Below are 23,966 nucleotides of genomic sequence, written 5' to 3'. Positions count from 1 at the left end.
ATGTCTAGAAAGAGGGTATGTTTGACCACTAGCGAACTTGATGAGGGAGTTAAGAGGAAAAAAAAATTGGATGAAAAATTAGCATCACTATGTAAGAAAGCATACGAGCTATCCATTCTATGTGATGTAAAGGTCGGAATAGTTTCTTCTATTCCGGAAAAAACCGATGTTTTTGCTTGGCCGTCTTTACCAGAGGCTCAGAAGATAGTAAATGATCATATAGCTTTTCCAAAACACAAGGTAACTATGCATAACAACTTTCTTCAATCAATTGTGGAAAAACGGGAAGAAGAAGTTAGGAAGTTAGAGGAAACTCTTGAGAAGATGGAAATAGAGAACCTCTTCAATGAACTTTTCAAGGGAAACAAACTCTTAAATGAAGTAAATGTTGGGGAAACAAAGGGTTTGTTAAAGTTAATTGCTGTTAAGAGGGTTCAATTTGAACAAAGGAAGATACAAGTTAATGAAGTTGCTGCTAATAACAATGTTGCAGAAGAAAATGTTGTTGGACATGCTTAGAATGTTGATTGTGCATTTAATGCTTTTTATTTTTCTCGTCTTGTCTTTTAATTACATTTTCTAGTTACATGTTTGTTGCTTTTTGTTCATCTTTTCATGTTATTCTTGTCATTTTAGTGATATATGAAATATATTTTATAAAAATGTAGTTCATTTACTACAAAAAAAATGTTAAATTGTTTTACATTTCCTTTTGAATGGGTGTAACTTTTGAGATTTGCTTATTCTTTATTGTTAATTTACAATTATACTAACATATAGAGTAAAATTTCATAATCTGACCTATCAAATCGTTGTTATAATAACAACAACAGAAGTAGTATTATTTTTATCATAAAATACATCGGTATTTATCTATCTAGTATTGTGTAGAAATAAATTAAAGTTTAGTCAGAATACTAATTGTTGGAATTCTTACCTCCTTAATTATGTAAAGGAACAGGTACTTACTACTTGTTCCTCATTATTTGAAGTTAACAGTAAAAAGAATAACTCGTTCAAAACTTCGTTTTATTTATAGCACTTTCAAATAACACAACGAAAAACTATGTAACCTAAGGAATTATAAACTCTAATTCCTAGCTACCCAAGACAAAAAAAACCCAGGTTTAAGTCTTATATCGTTCTTCAAGTTCTTCAAACTTGTTAAACGAAACCTACTCTCAACACTTGATTGTATTCAAAACTCTTGACTACAATCGTACAACTTTTCTCTCAACTCGCAGCACTCCCCAAGTAAATATCAAAACTCTCACAAAACTCTTGATCGTGTTTTGATTTTCTCTCAATGTAAGTGCGCAAATTTCTCCAAAGAAACTATTGCCCTATTTATAGATTTGGACTTGAATAATCCAAAACCTATTTCAACTAGAAATCCTACTTATGCTCTGCTTCCTTTTTCCTCTCGAAACTTAAAAGCTCACGCATAGAATTCATGCTTCATGTAGGACTCCTCCTAACAAATTATAAGCCGCTACTTTATTTCCAAAACCTTCTCCCAGTCAGATTTGGATTATCTTGGAACATGTTTGATATGACTTGTTCTATGTAACTTGACACTTCGACATTCTTCAAAATATTTAGACCTTGTGCTTCTTACACTAATATTAATATAGAAGTTGTTCAAATTTACGTGACAGCCAAGTTCGTCAAGTCCTAATACTTGTTACATTTATGGACAAGTTTTTTTTCTATCTCGACTATTTCACCATCAACTACATGATACTTGTATGAACCGGTTTGTTCGGCAAGCACCTCGTTTATTTCACCAAGGGATACTTGTTACTTGTCTGTATGTCCTATGTTATTTCTTTGTTTGATATATGTTACTTGTTCCGATCAAATTTTATTTTGTTTATTTGATTCCAATAAAACATATATAGAGACATAATTTTCACTATCAGTAAATTGTTAATTTCCGATGGAATTGGTAGAATTTGACTCACCAATAATGTTTTGAGTGTATTTTCATGTAAACAATCCTTACCAACGAGCTAAATTCCATAAAAAAAAATTGGCACTTTTTTTATCTAATAGTATATTTTAATTTGTTTTTATTTTTAATTGTATTACAAGTCTATGATCCTACAAAAGAGAGCATGCCTTTATGAAAAAGAAAATATCAATTAAACATTCTTGAGAAAAATATATTTGCAAATGAAATGAGAGTCGGAGCCATGATTTTAAGCTTTGAAATTCGAATTTTAGTTAATCCATATATTGCTAAATGCATGTCTATATATAATAGTGCATACAATACAACAAAAGAAACATACAGTGGCAATAGATTGTCCTTATATCATTGCATCCAAAATTGTCTTTAGCAACAGTTATTTATATATATTATTACCGCTAAATATAATAGAGCGGCAATTTTTTTTATTGCATCTAAATCCTTTATTTATCATAATTATAGATTCACACATAATTTAATAAGAGTATTATCTATTAGATAGTGTCGAATAAATGTTGCACAAATTATGCGGCAATAATAATTTTACCATGCGACAACCAATTCAACAAAATATTATATTATACAAAAATTTATGTAGTTATTGATAGCTCCAATCTCTCAAATAAACTATAACACCGCGGAAATTCCATTTCATATCAGACCTTGAAATAAATTTCTTCAGACTGGTGTCACGGAAAGCATCTATGGCTCGTAGAAGTATCTACGGACCATAGGTGAGTTCGTAGAACCATACTCTAAAAAATTGTTCTCAAGTCCAAGTTTCACGAACCGGACTAGAGCTCATAGAACCTTCTACAGTTCGTAGAAGGGCCTCGTGGACTCCAAGTCTTGAAACACCCTGTAAGCTTTCTACGATTGAACAGGACTGCTCGTCAAAGTTCCTAGGGGCCGTAGAAAGGATCTATAGACCCCAACTTCAGAGATCCAGAACCCAACTTGTTTTCTACGAGAGGGTCTACGGTCTATAGACTTTTGTACGGATCGTAGATGGCCTTCCGTAGACGACTTCTATCAGTTTTTGAGAGGGGTTATTTTTAGTATTTTCCCACCCTTTCTAATCTTATACCCCAATTTTTTTATACCTAATTAAGGTCACAAGAAACCCCTAGCACAAAGTTTAGTTGGAAGCTTCCTTATCGATTAAGTGTTGATATAAGATTTATACTTAGGTCAACTTCAAATGATCATATCTCTCAACATTTAATGAATTAGGTAGCTCATAATTCATCAAATTAAAGGCCTGTGAATCTTTTGTCCAATGCCACAAAGTTTGCATCATTTTGAGTTTGGAGTAAAAAATTATGCTCGTTTTAGTGAATCCTTGTCAGGAAGTCAAAGTTCTACGTAGAGCCTTTCGTGAAGGGTTGCTGCACTTTTTTTTAGGAACTTCATGCACGTGTTCCAAGGTTATTTTGGTCCTTTCCCAAGCTTTCTAACCCCATTTTAAGTCATTTTGAGTGTTTTAACGGAGTATATCATTCAAGTAACTATATTTCCTTCAAAATCATCAATCTAAACATTCAAGTATCTAGAAATTCTATCAAAACTCACCTAGGGTTCCTCTTCTCAATCAAGAACCCTAAAACTTCCATGTCAAAAATTCAAGATACAAAGAGAATCCTTCCACCCAAGGTTTTCCGAAGTTCTTCCACTCTAAGAACTTCATAAAAAAGTTTCTTCTCTCAAGATCAAGCACCAAGATTCCTAGATCAAAGATTTCCTGGTAGAGCATCGAATAACTCTGTCAATTAAGATAAGAATCGGATAAAAATAAATTTTACTTAGTATTTTTGACGTTTTACTTCATTGATCGCTACATCACACTCCTAGTGCAATAAAAGGAAAAATATGCATCACACTCATAGTGTAATAAATGGTAGAGCATGGATAACATCTTTTTTAGTTGTAAAGAATACATTATCTTAGGAGTAGAAGAGCATGTGATGTATTTGGCAACTTATTAATAAAAATGGTTCTGAGGTTGGTGGTGAATTTATCAATTGGACGTGAAATCGGCCTTCCTACATACAGGGCCGGCTCTATGTATACAAAAATAAGGCATTGGCCTTAGGCCCCCAATTTTAGGGGGCCTCAATTTTTTACCAAGAATAAATTATGTGTTAATTTTTAAAGAAAACATTAATTATTTATGATAAAAAGTATATATTTAAAATTATTATTTTATTCTCTTAAACCTAATTCAAATAGAAAATATTGTTTTATTTTCTTACACTCTCTCTACTAATACTCACTATTATTTTCTTTTTTAACTCCTTTTTACACTCTCTTCTTTAAATTGTTGATAAGTTATAGTAATATTCTGTCAAAAATATCAATTAATAGTCAAAAAGTGTTGAACAAATTGAATTGTAAATTCTTTCCCATTTCTTCTTAGATTTTCAAGCATTACAACAACCATAGTAAAATGTGGGGTAACCAAATTATCAACTTCATCAAAGCTATGGCTCCAACTCGTATATTTATTTGAAATTTGTCAACTTATTACTTGTAGAACTATGTTAACAATTCATATAATGATTGCCCGAGTAAAATAATATTTTTCAACGTTGAATTAATAAAATCTTATTTAAAACTAATAATTGAAAAAGAAATCGAATAAATCATTTATATATAAAAAAATATTAGGTAATACTTTGCATTTAAAAATGTAAGAAAAATAAATTTTAAATAAATGCATGTGAAGTTTATTTAGATTTTAGGCCTCTAATTAAGATTTCGCTTTAGGCCTCCGATTACGTTGAGCCGCCCCTGCCTACAGGTGAATTGCTAGATAAGGTATATGTTGATCAACCCCGTGGTTACTTTAAATATGGGAGCGAACATGAGGTTTGCAGATTGAGAAAAGCATTATATGAGCTAAAACAAGCTCCATGAGCTTCGTATAACAACAACACTCGAGTTAAAGTGGCGTTTCATTGAACACACATGCAGTGATATGTATTGTATGACTTTTCGATAAATCAGAGCTAGGTTCAATTGCATAGAACAACACATAGTTAAAAGGATGAAACAGAACACAAAGGATATTGAACTGATTCAATAAAAATGCAAACACAAATACAAACAAAGGTTATGAAATAGTAGCAACAAAAACAACGAAAAACAGAGAAAGTGAATTAGGACAGAGGAGGTGCATCTTCGCCCTCAGAGCCATCCTCTTCATTTCTGGATAGAGCCTGCTCCATGGCTTCTCTTGCAGAATTAACAGCAGCGTCAGCTTCAGTAATAGCCAACGAAAGATCAAGGCCGTCTTGAATCTCATGAAGGGTGTTCACCCGGGTTTTTAGGGCCACCCAATTCCTATCCATTTCAGCTTCATACTTATCAGTGTTGCGTCTCACCTGCAATGCATTTAGCTTGGCTTCAACTCGAGCTGCATCCTTATGACGTAGCTCATGAACCAATGCCAAATCAGACTCTAATTTGGCCACCTTTTCTTGCAAGGTATAGTGCGTGGAGTGAAGAATAGCGTATCTGTCCTTCCTTAAGGAGACTTCCCCGAGTAGATTCTTGTTGGCTTTGGTTAGAACGTACAATTCAACTTCCTTCTCCTCTTTCTCCCGTTGAATCTCTTGAAGCTTTTGGTTCAAAGAGGATGTTGTAACCTTTAGAATCTCATTGTCAGTCTCGAGCCTTTCATTCTTTGACCTCAGCTCATTTGCCTCAGCCTGGAGCCCTGCATTCTTTGACTGGAGTTGACTACATGGTGCAGGGTCTGAAGGCTTGAGGAATGTAGTTGACTCTACTAAGGCTGCCTCCACCTCAGGGATTGTACCCCTCTTATCAAGATGTTGGAGAAAACATGAATTGATCATTTCTGGAACCCTTCTCTTTTTTGTTGCAGAATGGGAAACCCTACATTTTCGATTTTCTACAACCCTCATCATCATACTTTGAATGTTAGTAACAGCGGCTCCACATGAAGGAGGCAACTTGACAATGGGACCTACAAGAATCTCCAAAAATAAAATAAAAGACATCGGAAATACTCCCTCCGTCTCATTTTATGTGAGGTAGTTTGACTCGGCACAGAGTTTAAGAAAGAAGGGAAGACTTTTAAAATTTGTGGTCCAAAATGAATGATAGAAATTTGTGTGGCTGTAAATCATTTCATTAAGGGTAAAATAGACATTTTATAGTTGAAAAGTTACTTAATATAGAAATGCGTCATTCTTTTTGAGACTGACTAAAAAGAAAAGTAAGTCACATAAATTGGGACAGAGGGAGTATAAAACAAAACAATAGACAAGTGTTCTTGTAGACACTTACCGCGGTTTTTGCCCTTGGACTGAAGTGTTCTTCTAGACACTTCCTCCATAGGTTTGTCTATAGGGGCTTTTCCTATTCGATGTTGTGGTTGAACAATTTCTTTTTCACCCCTCTCCTCATTGGGAGGAGACGGTTGCGAGCTGTCCATCAAGGATAGGAAAGATAAATGTTAGGAAAAAGACATATTTTATTGCTAATGAAAGAAATCAAGTATCGTATTGAATCGACCTTAGTACACATATGGTTCCGTGTGACATATTATCCATGTCATTTTCTTGTAACATGTTGTTGCGTGAGAACCAATTTCTTTGAGCCTAATTGAATAAATGTACAAAAATTAGCTTGTAATTATATTTATTTTGATTTACAAAATATTTGAAAATGTAACAATTTATATGCATCAATTGTTGAAAGAAAAAAAGAGGAATAAATTACCATAAGAGCTTTGAGAGGATCAGTGGATGACTTAGTTGCACTATGAGAGAGAGTCTTTTCGTTTGATGACATTTTTTTAATCATATCCTGTAAAATAAATTGAGAATTACAAAATAGACAAAAAGATTATATTAACGTCATGCAATTTAATTATTGTGATCGTGAAAACATACAAGTTTGTAGCATGTAGTAAAATCTATAATTAACATATCTTAAAGATATATTAAAGTCTAGAATATTAGAAAATATTAATCAAACAAAATGAAAATCACACACACAGACAAGTTTTTTTATAGCTTATATTTTACAGAAGATATTAATATGAAAGTTCAGTACTTTTAGTATGTATTTATGTTACTACATGTTGTTAATGCCACTAAAGATTTGTGTCGTGAAAATCTATATTGGATTGTTGCAATTAGAAGAATTCATTTTTATGTAATTAATATTTTGATACATATAACTTTTCTAATAAAAAATCATTAATTCTAACTGAGACATTCTATTATTTTAATTTATAGTAGTCTAAAAATGTAGTTGCCATCCAACTCTTGCTTATTCATACAAAATATTTGTCTAATTTGAACCCAAAAAAAAATTGTTTAATTGTTTAAATAAAAATAATAAAAATAAAAAGAGGAACGATGGGAAATGATAAAATTAGAAAATCTTTTAGGTTAAAGAAAAATAATTAAAAATTTTCCTTTTTTGTTCACAGCAACTCACCTCTGATTTAGGTAATTGAATTGCCACATCATTATTGATTTCAAAAAGATGTATATTTAAAGACTTGCTACAATAGAATATATTCAAGAAAAATTAATCTAGAATTTTTAACACAGTTTATATGGATAAAATAATTTTATTTAAAATCTAAAAATAAATAAACAAATACAAATGTATGAAACAAAAATAAAGAAAATAATCCTAATTTCTTTAGGTTACCTTTGAAAGTGATTAACTTTTGAGAGTCTTAACAACTCAAATTTTCAACTTTATGATATCTCAAATTTTAAATCTATACCATTTATGAAATTAAATGTTAATGTTTTTTTTCCTTTTCCAGTATTGTATATGTTGTGATACAAAATTTGAATTATATAATCTAAAGAAAATAAAACGAATGTAGGTCCATAGACTCGTTAACTAGGACTCACAAAATAATTTGTAGAAAAAATGAAGAATTAAAAGAGAAAAATTATGCTAAAGTATATATGAGAAATGAAAGAAAAAGAGAGGAAAGCACCTTTTATGAGTTTTGAGGTATGTGGAAAAATAAAGAACAAAAATGTTTATATTTATAGGATTATGAAATTCAATGAGAAAAATGGTCAATGAAGTTGCATCTTTATTTAATTTCTTATTAATTATATTATGACAGTAAGAAAAGGGCAAGGACAAAAAATATTAATTTAAAAGATTGAGAATTATTTTTTCTTGGCAACTTCTTAAATAGTTCCAGATCACACCAAAAATATATATTAAAAAAAACAATAATATGAATAAAAAATAACTTGTTTAATTTAGGAAAAAGTATAAATATATTTCAAATCTAAGTAAAGTAGTTATAGAAAATAACTCAATGTAATACCATAAATTAATTAGAATATACACTATGGATTGAAATTAAATTTCAATTGTTAGCTATTATCACTATTGTGGGTGTATATATATATAACGTAGTTTTAACGTAGTTTTAATAGTTAACGAGAAAGGAGATGTCAACAATACAGACTGTAGTTTTAATAGCTAACGAGAAAGGAGAGGTCAACAATATAGACTCATGCGGTCTTGAAACAATGCTAATCTTTGATATCGTTATTAGTATAATTTCTTCGCTACAAATTGACGTGGTCTTGACTCTTGACTATTGATAATACGTAATTAACTAACACGTCATAAGAAATTGCAATTCACACTAACGACATAATTGTTGACAAGTTATATTGAAAAAAAATAACATTTTGATAAAATCGACTCTATAAATCAAGTGAAGAGGTTAAAATACTTCTATGAGTGAGGACAATTCAACATAATATTTTAAAGCAACATAAATTATACTGTATACGTCGAAATTAAACTTCAAGGGCTATAATATAATGGTTAAAAAAGAAAATTTTAAAATATCTTATTAAAATTTAGTGAAAAAAGATGCACAATTTCTTAAAAGTTTCTTGTTGTTCATTTTGTAATATGGAGAAAATCAGATATGACATATATACTAATCAAAAGAAGACACATGGCAAGAAGGATTATTTAATCATAAGAAACTTTCATTCATTGTTGAGGGTCATAGAGATTTCAGTGAGTGTATTTAAGTACAAATAATTAGTTATGATGATATTTTTTATCATGTATAAAACAATTTATGGATTATCTTATGATTAATATATGTATTAATTACATAAATTTCTAAATTACAAGTCAAACACTTTATTAAATATATTGAATTGTATTCATAATAAGAGCATATTATCAGACATGATTATTTATGTAAGATTTAATAGATAAATAATTTAAACCTTTAACAAACTATGAAAAGTATTAAATGTAGGATATAAACTAGTTATGTTGTTCAAGTATATATCAAATAAAGGAATAAAACATAAATATTTCATTTCATTTGGCCTCAGTCAAAATGTGTTCTTTTATTTGGCCTCAGTTGGTATCGATGTCCTTCAATTTTAAATGTACATAACTATATATTTAAATTTGGAGTAATGCTAAATGGCCAGAAAATTAAAAAGTCTATAATATCCTTTTTATTTTAAATAAATTGATCTTTTTTTCATTTTTTAATTAAAAGATATTAAAGTTAAAAGGGTAAAAATGTTCAAAAAGGTAAAATAACATAGTGTAAAATATGTTATTTTACCTTTCTGGCCAAAAGATTTTTTCCTTAAATTTGTATGAAGTTAAACAAGTAGATACACACATCATACATTACACAATACAAATGAGTTTGAGTGTATTTCCAATTTCCACGTGAATTGTCATGTAAGACACTTAATCTGTTTTCTCAATTTTATACAAATTCAAGTGTATGTGTAAGTAAGCACACTCAAATTTGAAGAGCATAAATGTCAAATAAGATCAAATTAAAGCACGTTTATGTATCATACTTTTTAGAGATAAGGATGAAAAACACACCTAAATTATTTCAATTTATTGAGTTTCCTACCTAAACTATCATCATCACTCAATGGTTAACGAAACACACCTAGACATTCACTAGACCAAATATTTATCTAAAAATGTTTCTAGACGCGTTTGTCCATAAAATCTTCATCCACCTGACATAGCTCTATTTACTGACATACTAATTTTTTAAAATATATCTTTAATTGATTTTTTAAGATTCTATACTCTCCATCGGCATTATTGATGTCATGATAGAGACGAGAGTACGAGTAAGGAAAATGAAGAAGAAGATCATGAATGTCATGAATAGAATAAAATAATTTATACAGTAATAATTTTAACTTTTAACCTTAACTTTTAATTTAATATTAATTTACTTCGATTTGTGAAATGAAATTATTTTTTCACGTAGCAAAATTTTTAAGCAAAAAAATGAGTATACACAAATCATCACAAATTAATCGAGATGTGTTTCACTAACTATTGCTTTATAACTCAGGTAATAAATTTACACTCTCAATACTTCAAGTATGAATAAAGCAATATAGTTTAAATGTGTTTTTGACGTTTTTAACTCGACTTTTAACATATTGTAGGGTCATAATCGTCATTACACAAGTACACATCCAGAACCTTCACCTGATAAACGAAAGGTTCAATTCAAAGCTAGTAGAAACTCGAATCGGAGAGCAAAAATGGGGTCGACTGCCATTTCTACACAACAAGCATTCTGCAGTCTCCAAAAATTCACTCCTTTAAGCTACGCTAGCAGTTGTAGAAGTTTAAGGAGTAGGAGAAAATGGGCGGTGCCGGCTAGGTGTTGTTCGCCGGCGACGGATGTAGCGACGGCGGCGAAAGAAAACCGACGGGAATTGCTGAAAAACGGCGACGATAAGCTGGAAATATGCAGAGTATTGAACGGGATGTGGCAAACTAGTGGTGGATGGGGAAGAATCGATCGAAACGACGCCGTTGAAGCTATGCTTAACTATGCAGACGATGGGCTTTCTACTTTCGACATGGCTGACCACTGTATGAATTCCATTTTCACCTCTCCTTCTTTCTAGCATGGAAAATTACACTGTTTATTTTGTTAAAATTATTTTTTTACATTTTAATTTTTATAAAAAGAATGTTTTTTAACTATTATTTATTTTAATTTTTCATGTAATATGATTATGATCATGAACTTACAAGATATTATGGTATAATTTACATTTTCTTACTTTAAGATTATATGGTTCAAAATTCTTTCTTTTGCTTTCTGAAACTCATATCAAGTTAAAATTCATTGAAATAGAGGCAATATCTATGTATACTGCTTGTTGAATTCTTTTGAGTTTTTTTTTTTTTTGTCTACTTAATATATTTTGAATTTCGCCACTTTATACGAGTGGTGATTGGGGTGTGACAAGTAGTTTGTGTTGGATGTTCTAGTGTGTTATGTTTGGACACGTCTACATATGTGTTAGTTTTTGGATTTTCTTAACATTAGATGTTGTTTTGTTTGTATATATGGTCCTCTCATTTTGATAAGGATATGTTAGTCAATTGCATTAATCTTATTCTTTTTTATTTTGTTTTTCAAAAAGAGAAAAAGTTATTTTAATGTATCAAAAAGGGAAAATTCAAAAGAAATAGAATAAAAGACCTTTTTTTTAAGGGAAAGTTACACATTTGGTCTAGTGGATATACATATATTATATGTTTAGCGGCTACTTTTGGGTGGACGGCTATTTAAGTTAATTTTTAAAAAGAAGAGGGAATTTGAAAAAGTTGTCCAAATATTTATGGACAGTTGATGGATAAGGAGCTAAAATACTAAAACAGATGAGAGAAGCCTTATTTCTATCACTCTTAAGTAAAGTGGGATAGTTCTCCAACTACCCTTCAAACTATTTTATTGATCAAGAATGGTAGAGCTCTTGAACAACAGTTTTCATCAGTTCTCGTTGAACTCTATCAAGATTAAGTCTTTTAGAGCAAATGAAGCAAGAACATTAACGCCAAGGCCATTTCAGTGCTTGTTAACTGAAGATAAGCAACGGGCTATAGTTAAGAATGGGAAAGATTCATTGGATATATGTAGAGTTGTCAATGGGATGTGGCAGACTAGTGGTGGATGGGGAAGAATCGAACGAGACAATGCAGTTGATGCTATGCTTCAATATGCTGATGCTGGACTTAACACTTTTGACTTGGCTGATATATGTAAACATTAATCTTCTTATTTATTGTTGCTCCTATGCTCACATTGCTTATGTTGTAATTTCATGCTGGTGGGATGTTTTCTCTGTGGCGCTTGACTTGTATTGTATTAATTGATCTAGTTTTGTTGATACATGCTAACGGAACATTTTGAGTTGGATCACAAAGACTCGATGCTTGTAAGTAAAAGTTTTCTTATCATGGTTGGCCTTGCAGATGGACCTGCTGAAGATCTTTATGGCATCTTCATTAACAGAGTACGCAGAGAGCGCCCACCAGAACTTCTAGAAACTGTGAGAGGGTGAGTAACAAAAGGCATGTTTCTTTATTAACATAGAATGCTCTGTGTAAAGCTTGAGGGAAGAATTCAACCCGTAAACATATTCTTCTGATTTTCCTCCACAGTCTTACCAAATGGGTGCCACCACCGGTCAAGATGACCCGCAGTTTTGTCAGTGAGAGCATTGATGTTTCAAGAAGAAGGATGGATGTTGCAGCCTTGGACATGCTTCAATTTCATTGGTAATAACCGTCTGTAGTCTTTGTTAGTAATGTCATTGTTCACGTGTTGGGAAATGGCAGTGATAAATTAATAATAGACGGTTAATCTGATGTTTAGATATGAAATAACACCAAGGAGTTACAGCTCTTCTTATTATCCCGGGGTTTAATTTGGTTTAGCTCAAAGAGAGCTTACTGTAAGTTGCACTAGACAATAGGTCAAGGGAAACTTATCTTGTTCTACTCTCACCGGAGTACAATACAGAATTATGTTGTGTGAAATTTCGTTTCATTGAGGTTTTCAATCTTCTGAGATGAAGCATCAGAGCAATATCTTGAGAAATGAGTGTTTCCTTCTGAAATGTTATCCTTTATGTGGACAAAATTGCTTCACCATGTTAAGTTCCACTTCTTAAACATGAAGTATATCGCGATCTTTACCTTTATGAACTTCAAGTTGAACTGTCTCACAAGTCATATCAGAAAAAAATTGGCCCTTGGGACCCGAGAAGAATTCTTTTTCTTTATTCACTAATCAAGGCTGCATCATAGTCTTTACGGTCATCAACTGAAATAATAAGGAATCAAAACTGTTAGTTTCTCTTACTGTGTTGTTCTGCTTGATAACCAGGTGGGACTACTCTAATCCTGGATACTTAGATGCACTAAAGCACCTCACGGATCTCAAAGGAGAAGGTTAGTTGTATATTTCTGTCTTGGAGCTTTCATCTCAGAGTTGTCGATTAGGCTACATAGTGACACTGCTTACATGCAGGCAAGATTAAGACCATTGCTTTGACTAATTTTGACACCGAGAGATTAAGGATAATTCTGGAAAATGGGATTCCAGTTGTTAGCAATCAGGTATCGAGTACTAGGCAGTTCTCATTGTTCTGCCCTTTGCTCCGTATTTTCAGCTCTGACGTAAAAGGATTTGTTTCTGCAGGTACAACATTCAATTGTTGACATGCGTCCTCAACAGAAAATGGCAGAGCTTTGTCAGCTTACAGGAGTCAAACTTATAACGTCTCTCTCTCTCTCTCTCAACTTGTTAGAACGATACATGATTTATTTAATCTGTTAATGTGATTGTCTAGTAACATGACTCTGATGTATTACTAAATTTTGTTTGAATGCAGGTATGGAACAGTAATGGGAGGGTTATTATCTGAAAAGTTCCTCGATACCAACTTAACGATACCTTTTGCTGGCCCTGCATTGAACACTCCTTCACTACAGAAGTACAAAAGGGTAATTTCCCTGGAAAAACTACTTTTTGCAGTAATGTTTTAATGTGTTATGCCAACATAGAAACTTCATAACTCATAACCTTCAAATCCTAGATCCACCTATATTTGGGGAACCGGAGCTTAACAAACTGTATCATGTGCCCTTGTGTTTCATTGGCGTTAGAAATGTTCTCTTTTTTTACAGCAAGATATAGTTTCCGTATTATATGAGGTATTTGGATCAACAAATTTACTGTGTTTCAAAAAGCAGATGGTTGACGCTTGGGGAGGGTGGAGCCTCTTTCAAGAGTTGCTCAGGACACTGAAAACTGTTGCCAACAAACATGGAGTCTCCATTCCAACAGTTGCTGTGAGATTTATACTGGATCAGGTATTTTCCAGTTTTCATCATTTTCTTGAGTACCGAAAGAAAAACAATTAGTTTAAGTTATATATACCGTCAATGCAGAGTATCTTTTACTCTAAAATGTGGAATCTTTTATCTCGAGAATAAGACAAACTAGGATGGCCTGCTAGCGTAAAAGATGCTTTTACACTAACAATGTATATAGCTTAAACTCGAAAAAGATTCATGTGAATCTGTTTCATTTTGACAAAATCTGTTGCACAACTGCAGCCAGCCGTGGCAGGATCAATGATAGGTGTTAGGCTCGGTCTGTCGCAACACATTAAAGATGCCAATGCTGTGTTTTCTCTTGTTCTTGATGTAGAAGACATTAGCAACATCCTACAAGTCACAAACAAGGGCAGAGATCTTCAAAAAGTTATTGGCGATTGCGGGGATGAATACAGGCGTGCTTAGAGCCTCAAGGGCGGTGAAATTCACTTGATATGTATAAATAATCTATCAAGAACCTCGATAAGAAAAAAGGGTTATGTTTTAAAATCAATAAACTTCAAAATCTTGGATACTTCTCAGTTCTCTGTAAGGATCATTCTTTATCTTCTGTACAAATTTTTGACTACATGGAATATATACGTAATACATAATCATTTTTGTCTATTTAGATTTTACAGAATCATTTATAAATTTGGTGTATAATTACATATAGTTACCATTTAAATATAATATACTTTAATAATATTAGATAATTTTATATCATCAAATATATCAAGAAATCGAAACATATTTTTATCAAAAATAAAAAACCAGGTAATATACAAATATTACACCAACTATCTACTAATCATTATACCAATATTACAAATTATTTTATGACTTTAAAATATATCACTATATATGAATCTATTCTTATAACATCTTTTCACCATAAAAATTGCATTATATCAATAAAGAAAGTCAGTTTTAAGATATTAGTTAAGTTAGCATCTCAACACTAAAACAAAAGTTCGTATATATTAAAATGCACTCAATTGTTAATGCAATCAATTGTTAATGTAATATTATTAAATTACAATATGTTATTGAACCATTTATCAACATTTACCAAGTATACTGAAAAGTCGACAATATCATAAAAATTTCAACTGAATTTTTTTTAACTTAAAACAAAAAATAATAACCCAAGAATTAATTGGATGGAAATTTGAAGCAAGTCTTCTTGTTATGTACTTGTGTACCACATTTATTACATGTGATTTTAGACCTCTTGAATTTCACTTTATTAAATCCCTTCTTACGATCGTTATTTGATAGTCTTCTTGCATATGGTGGTAACACCATCTAGTTCTGTTCACACCTAATTGAGAAGCAATAATATTAATTAAGCCTTCGTATTTTGTGTTCGCATCATATATCACTTTTTCAATCTTGAAATTCATAAACTTTCCAGCGTTACATTACAAATTCTTGTTAATCAAAATTCAATTTTTCTAGATTATTAATACAGGTAATATATTAAATTCTTATACACAGCTCAATTTAATCATTATAAAAGATATATATATATATATACATATAGCATATTAGCTTGTAATTTAACTACACCAAATATATATCATGCACACATACACCAAGCAAATTGGTGTATATAAAGTATCTAAGATATACGAACTAACCAACACATACACCATACATTAATAAGTAATTTAACTACTTTCTAGTACCTTTTGTTAAGTACCAATATATATTTTTGAATCATAACACATTAAAATCTATATTTATTTGACTTTATGTAACAACTTAGATATCTAAAATCACAACGCAATAACTAATTGTTATTAACTTTCCATAAACTTAATTTGAAGATTCTTTTTTTAAAGATTTTAAGTACAACTATTTAGGTAAGTTATTAATGAATATTTTAATAATCAGATTGTGCAATTACTGTGTTTTTATATTTTAGTCATATTAACTCAACAACTTATAATTATGTGGTCTTATCAGACATCTATAAATATAAGTCAAACACTCTTATTTTTTATTCAGGGATAGAAACTCACTCATATATATATTCTGCTCTTTTATATTTTGTGTACTAAAATATGTCTAGAAAGAGGGTGTGTTTAACCACTAGCGATCTTGATGAGGGAATTAAGAGAAAAAAAATTCTAGATGAAAAATTAGCATCATTGTGTAAGAAAGCACAAGAACTTTCTATTCTATGTGATGTAAAAGTCGGAATAGTTTCTTCTATTCCGGAAAAAACCGATGTTTTTGCTTGGCCGTCTTTAACAGAGGTTCAGAAGATAGTAAATGATTATATAGTTGTTATGTAGTAAATGGGGTGTCACACCCCAACCCTCGGTGAGGCGGACAAGTACCATATATATGAACATATGCTTTGCAAGTCACCTATGATGAGAAAGTAAACTACTACTATGCAGATATATTTACTAATGAGAAGCTTCATATACAACACATGCGTAATACGGGCTGTTACAATAGAAAACCGAATCCATAACTATACCACAAAGAAATTTATAAGCGTCATATAAAGAGAATTACTACACGTAGAATACGGGGTGTTACATGGAGAACCTCTTCAATGAACTTTTCAAGGGAAACAAACTCTTCAATGAAGTAAATGTTGGGGAAATAAAGGGTTTGTTAAAGTTAATTGTTGTTAAGAGGGTTCAACTTGAACAAAGGAAGATACAAGTTAATGAGGTTGTTGCTAATAACAATGTTGGAGAAGAAAATGTTGGACATCCTTAGAATGTTGATTGTCTTTTTATTTTTCTCATCACTTATTTTGTCTTTCTTGTCTTTTAATTACATTTCATAGTTACATGTTGGTTGCTCATTGTTCATCTTTTCATGTTATTGTCGTTATTTTAGTGATATATAAACGATATTCTATTAAAATCTAGTTGAATTACTACCAAAAAATCTTAAATTGTTTTACATTTCCTTTTCAATGGGTGTAACTTTCTAAATTTGCTATTTTTTTTATTATTAAGTTACAATTATATATACACTAGCTCTGGGAACATGAGTTTCATGTTATCCCAAAATATTTCATGTAAATTTTGTATTGCAAATGACATATTTTATCCTCTTCAAACTATTGGTATTTACTAAAGAAAAATCATCATTTTTACGATAGAAAATTCAAATATCTTCCTAATAAAAAGAATAGATTCTTAATTATAAAATTGACTAAAAGTGCATAAAGTAAAAATAACCAGCTATTGTGCAAATACAATATTCAAATGAGGATACTAAAATACTACATGCTAGGCTAATGGATATAAAGCAACAAACCACCGTAAATTCTCAATAATAATAACTAAAGAATAGAAAGTTGTACAATAACAACAAATAAGAAACATAAACACTAAACAAAACAAATAAAAAGGGACAAGAGAAGAGAGCATAGAGATTTTCTCCTCTCTCTTTTTCAACTGTTTTAAGTGTGTATAATATTATGTCAAATGTCATTATTTATGGGATATGATTGAGGAACACAAAAAGTTGTCATGAATATGACATTAATCCATTTGAGATCATAGACGAGGATGAGAGATGCAATTAAAAATCACAATGAATATAATTAGTGGGAGTTACATATATTCATATAATTGAGAGTTAGTGGTAATAGAATTTATATTGATATACTTCACATTAATACAAATATTTATACATAAAAAAAGAATATAATATATAGGTTTGCATGATTTTTTTTCTTTTTGTGAAGGACAAACATAACCATTCATTTTTCCGATTAGAATATGAACAAAACAAAAATTTCATGAATTTACTCCAACATGAAATTAATACAAAGAATATATATTCAAGATATTTTATGATGGTTGATTCATGTACTAATATAATGATTTATTATTTAGTATTTAATTTATTAAATAATTTATAACATTTAAATTTAATATAAGAATAAAATCGAAATCTAACTTTTGCCTAAAATTCTCACTTTTAATATAATATGATATACTGAAGAAAAAAAAGAGAGTATAATATGATATGATTTATTATCCATGCAAAATACAATAAAGAGTTAATGCGACTTTTGAAATGTTATTGATAGTAAATTATTGACTATCTAATCTAACGAGAAGCACTATTAATGCTATTGATCTAAGTAATTTATTAAGTAGTTTATATAATATCATTTCCTTAATTTAAATCTTAGTTTAATATATTGACAAATGCACATGCTTAATTAGACATTCTATCTATAGATTAAAAATCGAAATCCTTAACTTAAAAAATAAATTATTTAAATATCTTCTTTTTTAATTACTTAACTCCTTATTTAATTTTATTTAAGAAAAAACCTTAATGTTTCTTGATCTGTTCATAACAAAAGGTTGTTTCTATGATATACTAAAATTCAATCTATTTAATTATGGTTTAAGATTTAATTTTATTTGTTCTACCCTTCAGGTGACCCAGTGATTTGGGCTTGGAACTTCAAGTTCGAAATCCCTTGCCAGCGAAAGCAAGGGGTTTGCCTTCTGGTCGAGCTCGTTGCACCGGGCTTGTCTAGTGCGGGTTATCTCTTATATGTGGTTTGCGAGCTATTGCATAGAAGCGGGAATTTTACCATGTGCGCAACCAAATGATAGCGACGGCGGGTTTCCCTTGTCATCAAAAAAAAAAAATGTTCTTCTTTTCAAAATTAATTTTAAGTACCTAATAATTTATTAATATTGTTATCTATATAACATATATCAGTTTTTTATTTCTTATTTTTAAGAAAAAAACTTTTTAAAAATATTTTAACACAAACTTTGACTTCTTTAGTAAGGAAATAAATAATCCAGAATTAGTTATTTCCGAATTATTATCTCCCCTCAATATAGAATAAAAATAACATTATAGTTCAAGGTAATTAAACACGGAATAAAACATGAAATAAATCTCATTCTAAAATTATTCATGATATTAATTATCTCTTATCCCTCATACCAAACTCGGGGTTTAGCATATTCCCTATATTTTCATCAATTTGGTTTCGTGTTTTTTTTTTTGGCATTTTTCTTTCGATTCCGAAATCTGGTAATTTATTTTTTCTCTTCTCACCCTTTTGAGTTTCTTGCTTAATGAAGTACTTAGATATGATAGAGTAATGAATCTTGAACTGAATGCAGAATTTTTATAGCTTAGAAGTGTATTGACAGAGCTTGTTAACACTAAATTCCATGTATTGGGGTGGTAGTTTAGCTTCTTGAATGCACAATGCTTAGGATGACTTGATGCCCACATAGTGTTTGACAATATGCTTCACTGAATAAATTACTTATGGACATCTTTATCGAAAACAACCTCTTTACCCCCTTCACTTTGGATGTCTCACCCATGTTGGATTCTCCAAAAATACACTACTTTTGGAGAATTCGACACGGACCCATTGACATTTTTTAAGAGTTTGAGCACGAAAGGTAGAGGTAAGGTATGTGTACCCAAGAACCAACTTATGGGATTGCATTGGATATGATGTTGTTGACATCTGTGTGGGAGTTATCTAAAGTTTGAAAATGGTGTGAAATGTTTTTCATTTCAGTTGCTTATCTGTATGATAATGTTTTGATTGATTTGGATTGTGCTTCAGTGATTAATCTCTTTGTTGCTTGCTGGTTCCTTAACTCTATAAATTTAGAATGCTATAATTTTTGTTTGGATGAGAATGAGCTGTGGGAATTGAAGTTTGTTCGAATTTGCAGATAATGGTACCAAATAGGAGATTATACTTGCACGATGGAAAAATAAAAGATCTTCCTCTTCTACTCTCATAACTTTCTTTTGGTTTGTTTTGTAGCAAAGTGCAGCATTCTGTTGCAAAACCTTTTTTTTTCGCCAAACACAAGAAATACAGTCGTCCACGTACCAAAGTACCCTGTGCATCTGTATTGACTTGGGATCTTGGAGAAACTCATTGAGGGTCTGTGAAAAATCACTTCTTTGGTGCGTAGAATTGAACATCTGCTGGGTCATAGCAAAAGGAGGACACCATGGATGGTAACTCAAAACTCTTTCCATATTATTTCTCTCTTCAACAAATTTTTTTTAATTTTCCCCTTTCCTCAAGCTTTCATTTTGATTTTCTTGAGCCGAAAGAATGTATATTATTCAGTAAATTAGAAATGTTACCATGGTTTTCTTGTGTCAATTGTCATAGGCAGATTATTCATGTGTTAAGAAATATTGGCTGAAATGGTATTATGGAAACTCATTCTTGCATTCGGTTGTGTAATATTGTGCACGTCATTTGTACTAACATGAATTTATACAAAGTAATTGCTTGCTTAAAAGCAATGTATTTAATAACACACTTCAGGCAGGCTTAAGCCCTGGAGTTTGGTGCAACACGTTGAGATATAATATAATTAAGTAATTAAAAGTTATATTCTCTCTAACAATGGCTCTAAGCTTTTAGATAGAGATGGCCACACACTTCTTCACGGTATGCACCTCTACATGGTATGAGATGATCATACAGATCTACACAACATAAGTTGGTGCTTGACCTCAACTAAGCTTTGGTTCAAGAACCAAGGCATTAAGCATGCGCCTCAATGCAAGGGGCTATGTTTTAAAGAGGGAAGCACTAAAGATAACTATAACGTGAAAAATAAAAAAATAATTGTTAATGATTTAGTATGTATGAAGGTACTGGGATTAGGGTCTGAGCTATAGGAAATTAGAGATTTATAATAACAAAATTACAAAACTACATACTAGTGTTAATTAGAAGTAAGATTTTGTCTTTGTAGTTGGGTTCATAATTTAAAATGGTGTTTGAATTTAATTGGCACTATTTTTACTTCACATTTCACTTAATTACAAATATGTTAATTTCTTTGTCCATATATTATTTTTTTTGCATTACATATAGTTTTAAAATCTTAGCATTTTTTTCTTTTTTTGCCTTTGAAAATACCGTTTGAACGAAAGAAAAGAACAGACATATAAAAGGACCTTTTTAGAGACTTCAGCCTCAGCTTCTGAGACTCAACTTTACTTGCACTTTTGCATTTGGTTAATTATATTGTGAAAGAGGCAGTGCAAAGGATTCAACAGTTTGACTTATGCTTGATATTTTGTTGTGTTGTCTTTTAGTTGATTCACAGCAGACTATGGAGGAAACCATCCTGGTGGGTGATGATCTGATGATGGGCCCTCCATCACCAGTCATTCCACCTGAGATAGCGTCTCATGTACTTGAAGGTGTTGATCTCTGTGACGGAATCTTGAGGAATCTGTTCCTCTGTATGTCTTCTTTTCCTCGATGATCCTTCTCTGACTCATGTGGTTTAAAATACTCATCAAGTCAAGGTTTTTCTGATTTAGGCTTACAAATCAATGATATCGAGCCATTCTGTCAGGATGAGATTGCTTTATATCGGCAATGTGCAGAGAGAAGGGTGAGAATGATAACAAAGGAGTTAATCTTTTAACATGTTTGCTCATATAAAGTTGATTTTCATGTATTTTAAATGAGATTTTGGTTGCTTGAAGAAATAAATTTATGTTGTTTAGAGATTCTTATGCTAGTAGGAAATATAGAAAATTTCTATTACATCTTTTTTTTCTTTTATATAATGTTTGCTTTAGATGAATTTAAAATGGGAACATGCTCAGTGAGTATTCATATAGCTGACTTCGATTTCCTTGGGATTGAAGCATAGCTGTTGTTAATCTGAAGTTGTCATCTGTAGGATAAGGAGCTCAGGCAACGCCTTCAAGATAGTGAACAGAAATTAGGGATGTCAATGCCTCTTGATCAAGCAAAGGAAAGAGCCACTCAACTAGAATCAGAAGTCACATCACTGGAGAGGTTTGTTAGAGTAAAAATTAGTAATGATATTACTGATTCTGTCTTTTCCTTGACAATGACTCATTAAGTATTTAGTCAGCTGAAACTTACAGGCTATCTCTGAGCATCGATGCAGCTCATATGCATGAAACTGCCATCATCACGTGTGCAGTTATTTGTAGTAGTTGCTTTCTAGTGAAACAAAAATAACCCACTTTACTTATTCATTGTGTTTGAAACGGCCTCTCTACCTGTCAAGGTAAGGGTAAGGTTTGCGTACACACTACCCAGTGTAATCCCACAAGTGGGGACTGGGGAGGGTAGTGTAGCCAAAAAAAGCATACAATATTGGAACTCTCATCCGTGGATACATAACTGCTCCTATTTAACATTTTTGTCAGATTTGACATATTTGATGGTATCATTTGACCTTAAAGGAAGTTGGTAATCCCACGTTCAGCAAAAGAAATTTCTAATGCCTGATGAGTCGACCAATTCCTCTACCCCGCTGCTGCCCCTTCTCTGTTTACAGCATCTATGTAGTAATATACAATAAGTATGTTCTCTAAATATCTTCCTTTTGTTCTAGGCACTTAATTTTGGCTAGCGGAGTTGAAGGTATGGAAGGTTTTCGGCAACGATGGAGTCTACATGGTCGCGTAACTGATATCAAGTATGATAACTGATTCTTCTGTTATTTTCCTGGGCCCTACCTTTGTTATGGTACTCTTGGTTCTAGCATAATATTTATTTAGATAATGTGAATCTGTAAATACTGTTCTATTTTCTTAAAGTAACTCTAAGCATGCCATTACTTGTGCTATATAACTATAATGGTGCAGAACCATAAATTTGGCAGTAGTATGCTTTCAATTTAGTGGATCATCTGTTTGTGTACTTTGCATGTGGTACAATCAGTCATGTCAAATGGTTAGACATTCTATCTCAATTTTCCAGTGAGAATCCTATATGCGATGGATTATTTTGAGGATCGTAGTATTCCTTAAACCATGGTAGTGTATCTTATTTTGCCAATTGAAGGTGCAGCTATACCTTTGATTAACAATATAATATGCATAAGCTGAATTTGGTTTGTAAGAGATGAATCTATCTTAAACTTGAACCTAGGTTGTTGAACAAAATCAAAGCTTGAGTATTTGCATTCCAGTTCTTGAGGTTTATGGTGTCCACTGTTCTTAAATCAATGGCATGTCTTTTTTATTATTATTTAATTAAAAGAGAAATTTTAGGAGAGAAATATATGATAGACCATTGTTGACAACGAAGCTATATATGCAAACAGTCCTTCTATTGATAACTATGCATATCCTACTTCCTAGTGTCGAAGATTTTGTTTGAATTTAATCCTCATGCAGGAGGAGGCTGGAGGCTCTGAAGGGGGGAATGGAGAACAGAAAGAAGGATGAGCCAGCTGAAAATATATCTGCCAAGAAAAAATGGTCCTTCTGGTGAAAACAATAGTTACTCCTCTCTCACCATCCAACAAATTGTTGTTTTTGTACTCTTTTATCGCCATTGTTGTTTCGTTTTACACAGGTGAATCCAGGATTTGAAGATTTAGGGTTCCTACAGCAACCTCATGTTAGTATACAATAATATTTGGGTTCACAGTTAAAGATAAATATAGATATTCAATGAATTTCTTGATATGCACATGTTCTGTGCAAAAATATTTGGATTCACGTGAATTCATGTTATATGTTAGAAGTTGTTCTTAGCAGAGTTGCATTTCTAGTACCACAAAACATCAGTGTCCTCTTTTCCTCGTTTGATGGTTTTCATTCTTCCAGTTTTGTTAAATGAATGACATTATCGTCTTACAGAAACACAGCAACAATAAGTCAAGAGTACGATCTTTTCAGACATGAAAGCTTACAGAATTTCACAGATGCAGTGGAACGATAACGAATCAATTCCAAGTAATATATTGTGATGTAACAATGTCAC

The 23,966-nt window shown here is 31.5% G+C and overlaps 3 protein-coding genes across 5 annotated transcripts; all 3 read left to right on the top strand.

Moving 5' to 3' along the window:
• On the top strand, positions 1–519 carry LOC107060898 (MADS-box transcription factor 56-like). The gene has a single exon (XM_015309430.1). It carries the CDS (start codon positions 1–3, stop codon positions 517–519), a length of 519 nt encoding a protein of 172 aa, XP_015164916.1.
• Positions 520–10,488: 9,969 nt separating this feature from the next.
• Positions 10,489–14,821, top strand: LOC102580291 (flagellar radial spoke protein 5). Its single transcript, XM_015309463.1, has 9 exons — positions 10,489–10,891; positions 12,284–12,368; positions 12,473–12,589; positions 13,200–13,264; positions 13,344–13,432; positions 13,515–13,594; positions 13,708–13,819; positions 14,069–14,188; positions 14,435–14,821. The coding sequence occupies exons 1-9, from the start codon at positions 10,555–10,557 to the stop codon at positions 14,618–14,620; spliced, it is 1,191 nt and encodes a 396-aa protein (XP_015164949.1). The 5' UTR covers positions 10,489–10,554; the 3' UTR covers positions 14,621–14,821.
• A 4,228-nt stretch (positions 14,822–19,049) lies between these two features.
• Positions 19,050–23,741, top strand: LOC102600254 (uncharacterized). Of its 3 annotated transcripts, none has more exons than XM_006349049.2 (7): positions 19,050–19,069; positions 20,001–20,200; positions 21,302–21,451; positions 21,533–21,606; positions 21,901–22,019; positions 22,588–22,671; positions 23,375–23,741. In XM_006349049.2, exons 2-7 carry the CDS (start codon positions 20,194–20,196, stop codon positions 23,469–23,471), a joined length of 531 nt encoding a protein of 176 aa, XP_006349111.1. In that variant the 5' UTR covers positions 19,050–19,069; positions 20,001–20,193; the 3' UTR covers positions 23,472–23,741. The 3 variants fall into 3 exon arrangements, with proteins under 3 accessions (XP_006349111.1, XP_006349110.1, XP_006349109.1); XM_006349048.2 differs by lacking the exon at positions 19,050–19,069 and adding an exon at positions 19,088–19,240; XM_006349047.2 differs by lacking the exon at positions 19,050–19,069 and having other exon boundaries at positions 19,260–20,200.
• The last annotated feature ends 225 nt before the right edge of the window (positions 23,742–23,966 follow it).

The sequence above is a fragment of the Solanum tuberosum genome, unplaced genomic scaffold (genome assembly GCF_000226075.1).
Source record: "Solanum tuberosum cultivar DM 1-3 516 R44 unplaced genomic scaffold, SolTub_3.0 scf00101, whole genome shotgun sequence".
NCBI lineage: Eukaryota > Viridiplantae > Streptophyta > Magnoliopsida > Solanales > Solanaceae > Solanum > Solanum tuberosum.
This window is presented reverse-complemented; position numbering and strand designations above follow the sequence as displayed.

Excerpts from the sequence above, each read along its gene's own strand:
- LOC107060898 (XM_015309430.1), top strand. The coding sequence starts at position 1 with ATGTCTAGAAAGAGGGTATGTTTGACCACTAGCGAACTTGATGAGGGA.
- LOC102580291 (XM_015309463.1), top strand. The coding sequence starts at position 10,555 with ATGGGGTCGACTGCCATTTCTACACAACAAGCATTCTGCAGTCTCCAA. Across the intron at positions 12,369-12,472 it reads CTTCTAGAAACTGTGAGAGG|TCTTACCAAATGGGTGCCAC; the intron begins GTGAGTAACAAA and ends TTTCCTCCACAG. Across the intron at positions 13,820-14,068 it reads CACTACAGAAGTACAAAAGG|ATGGTTGACGCTTGGGGAGG; the intron begins GTAATTTCCCTG and ends TTCAAAAAGCAG.
- LOC102600254 (XM_006349049.2), top strand. Across the intron at positions 21,452-21,532 it reads CTTGAGGAATCTGTTCCTCT|GCTTACAAATCAATGATATC; the intron begins GTATGTCTTCTT and ends TTTCTGATTTAG. Across the intron at positions 21,607-21,900 it reads GGCAATGTGCAGAGAGAAGG|GATAAGGAGCTCAGGCAACG; the intron begins GTGAGAATGATA and ends TGTCATCTGTAG.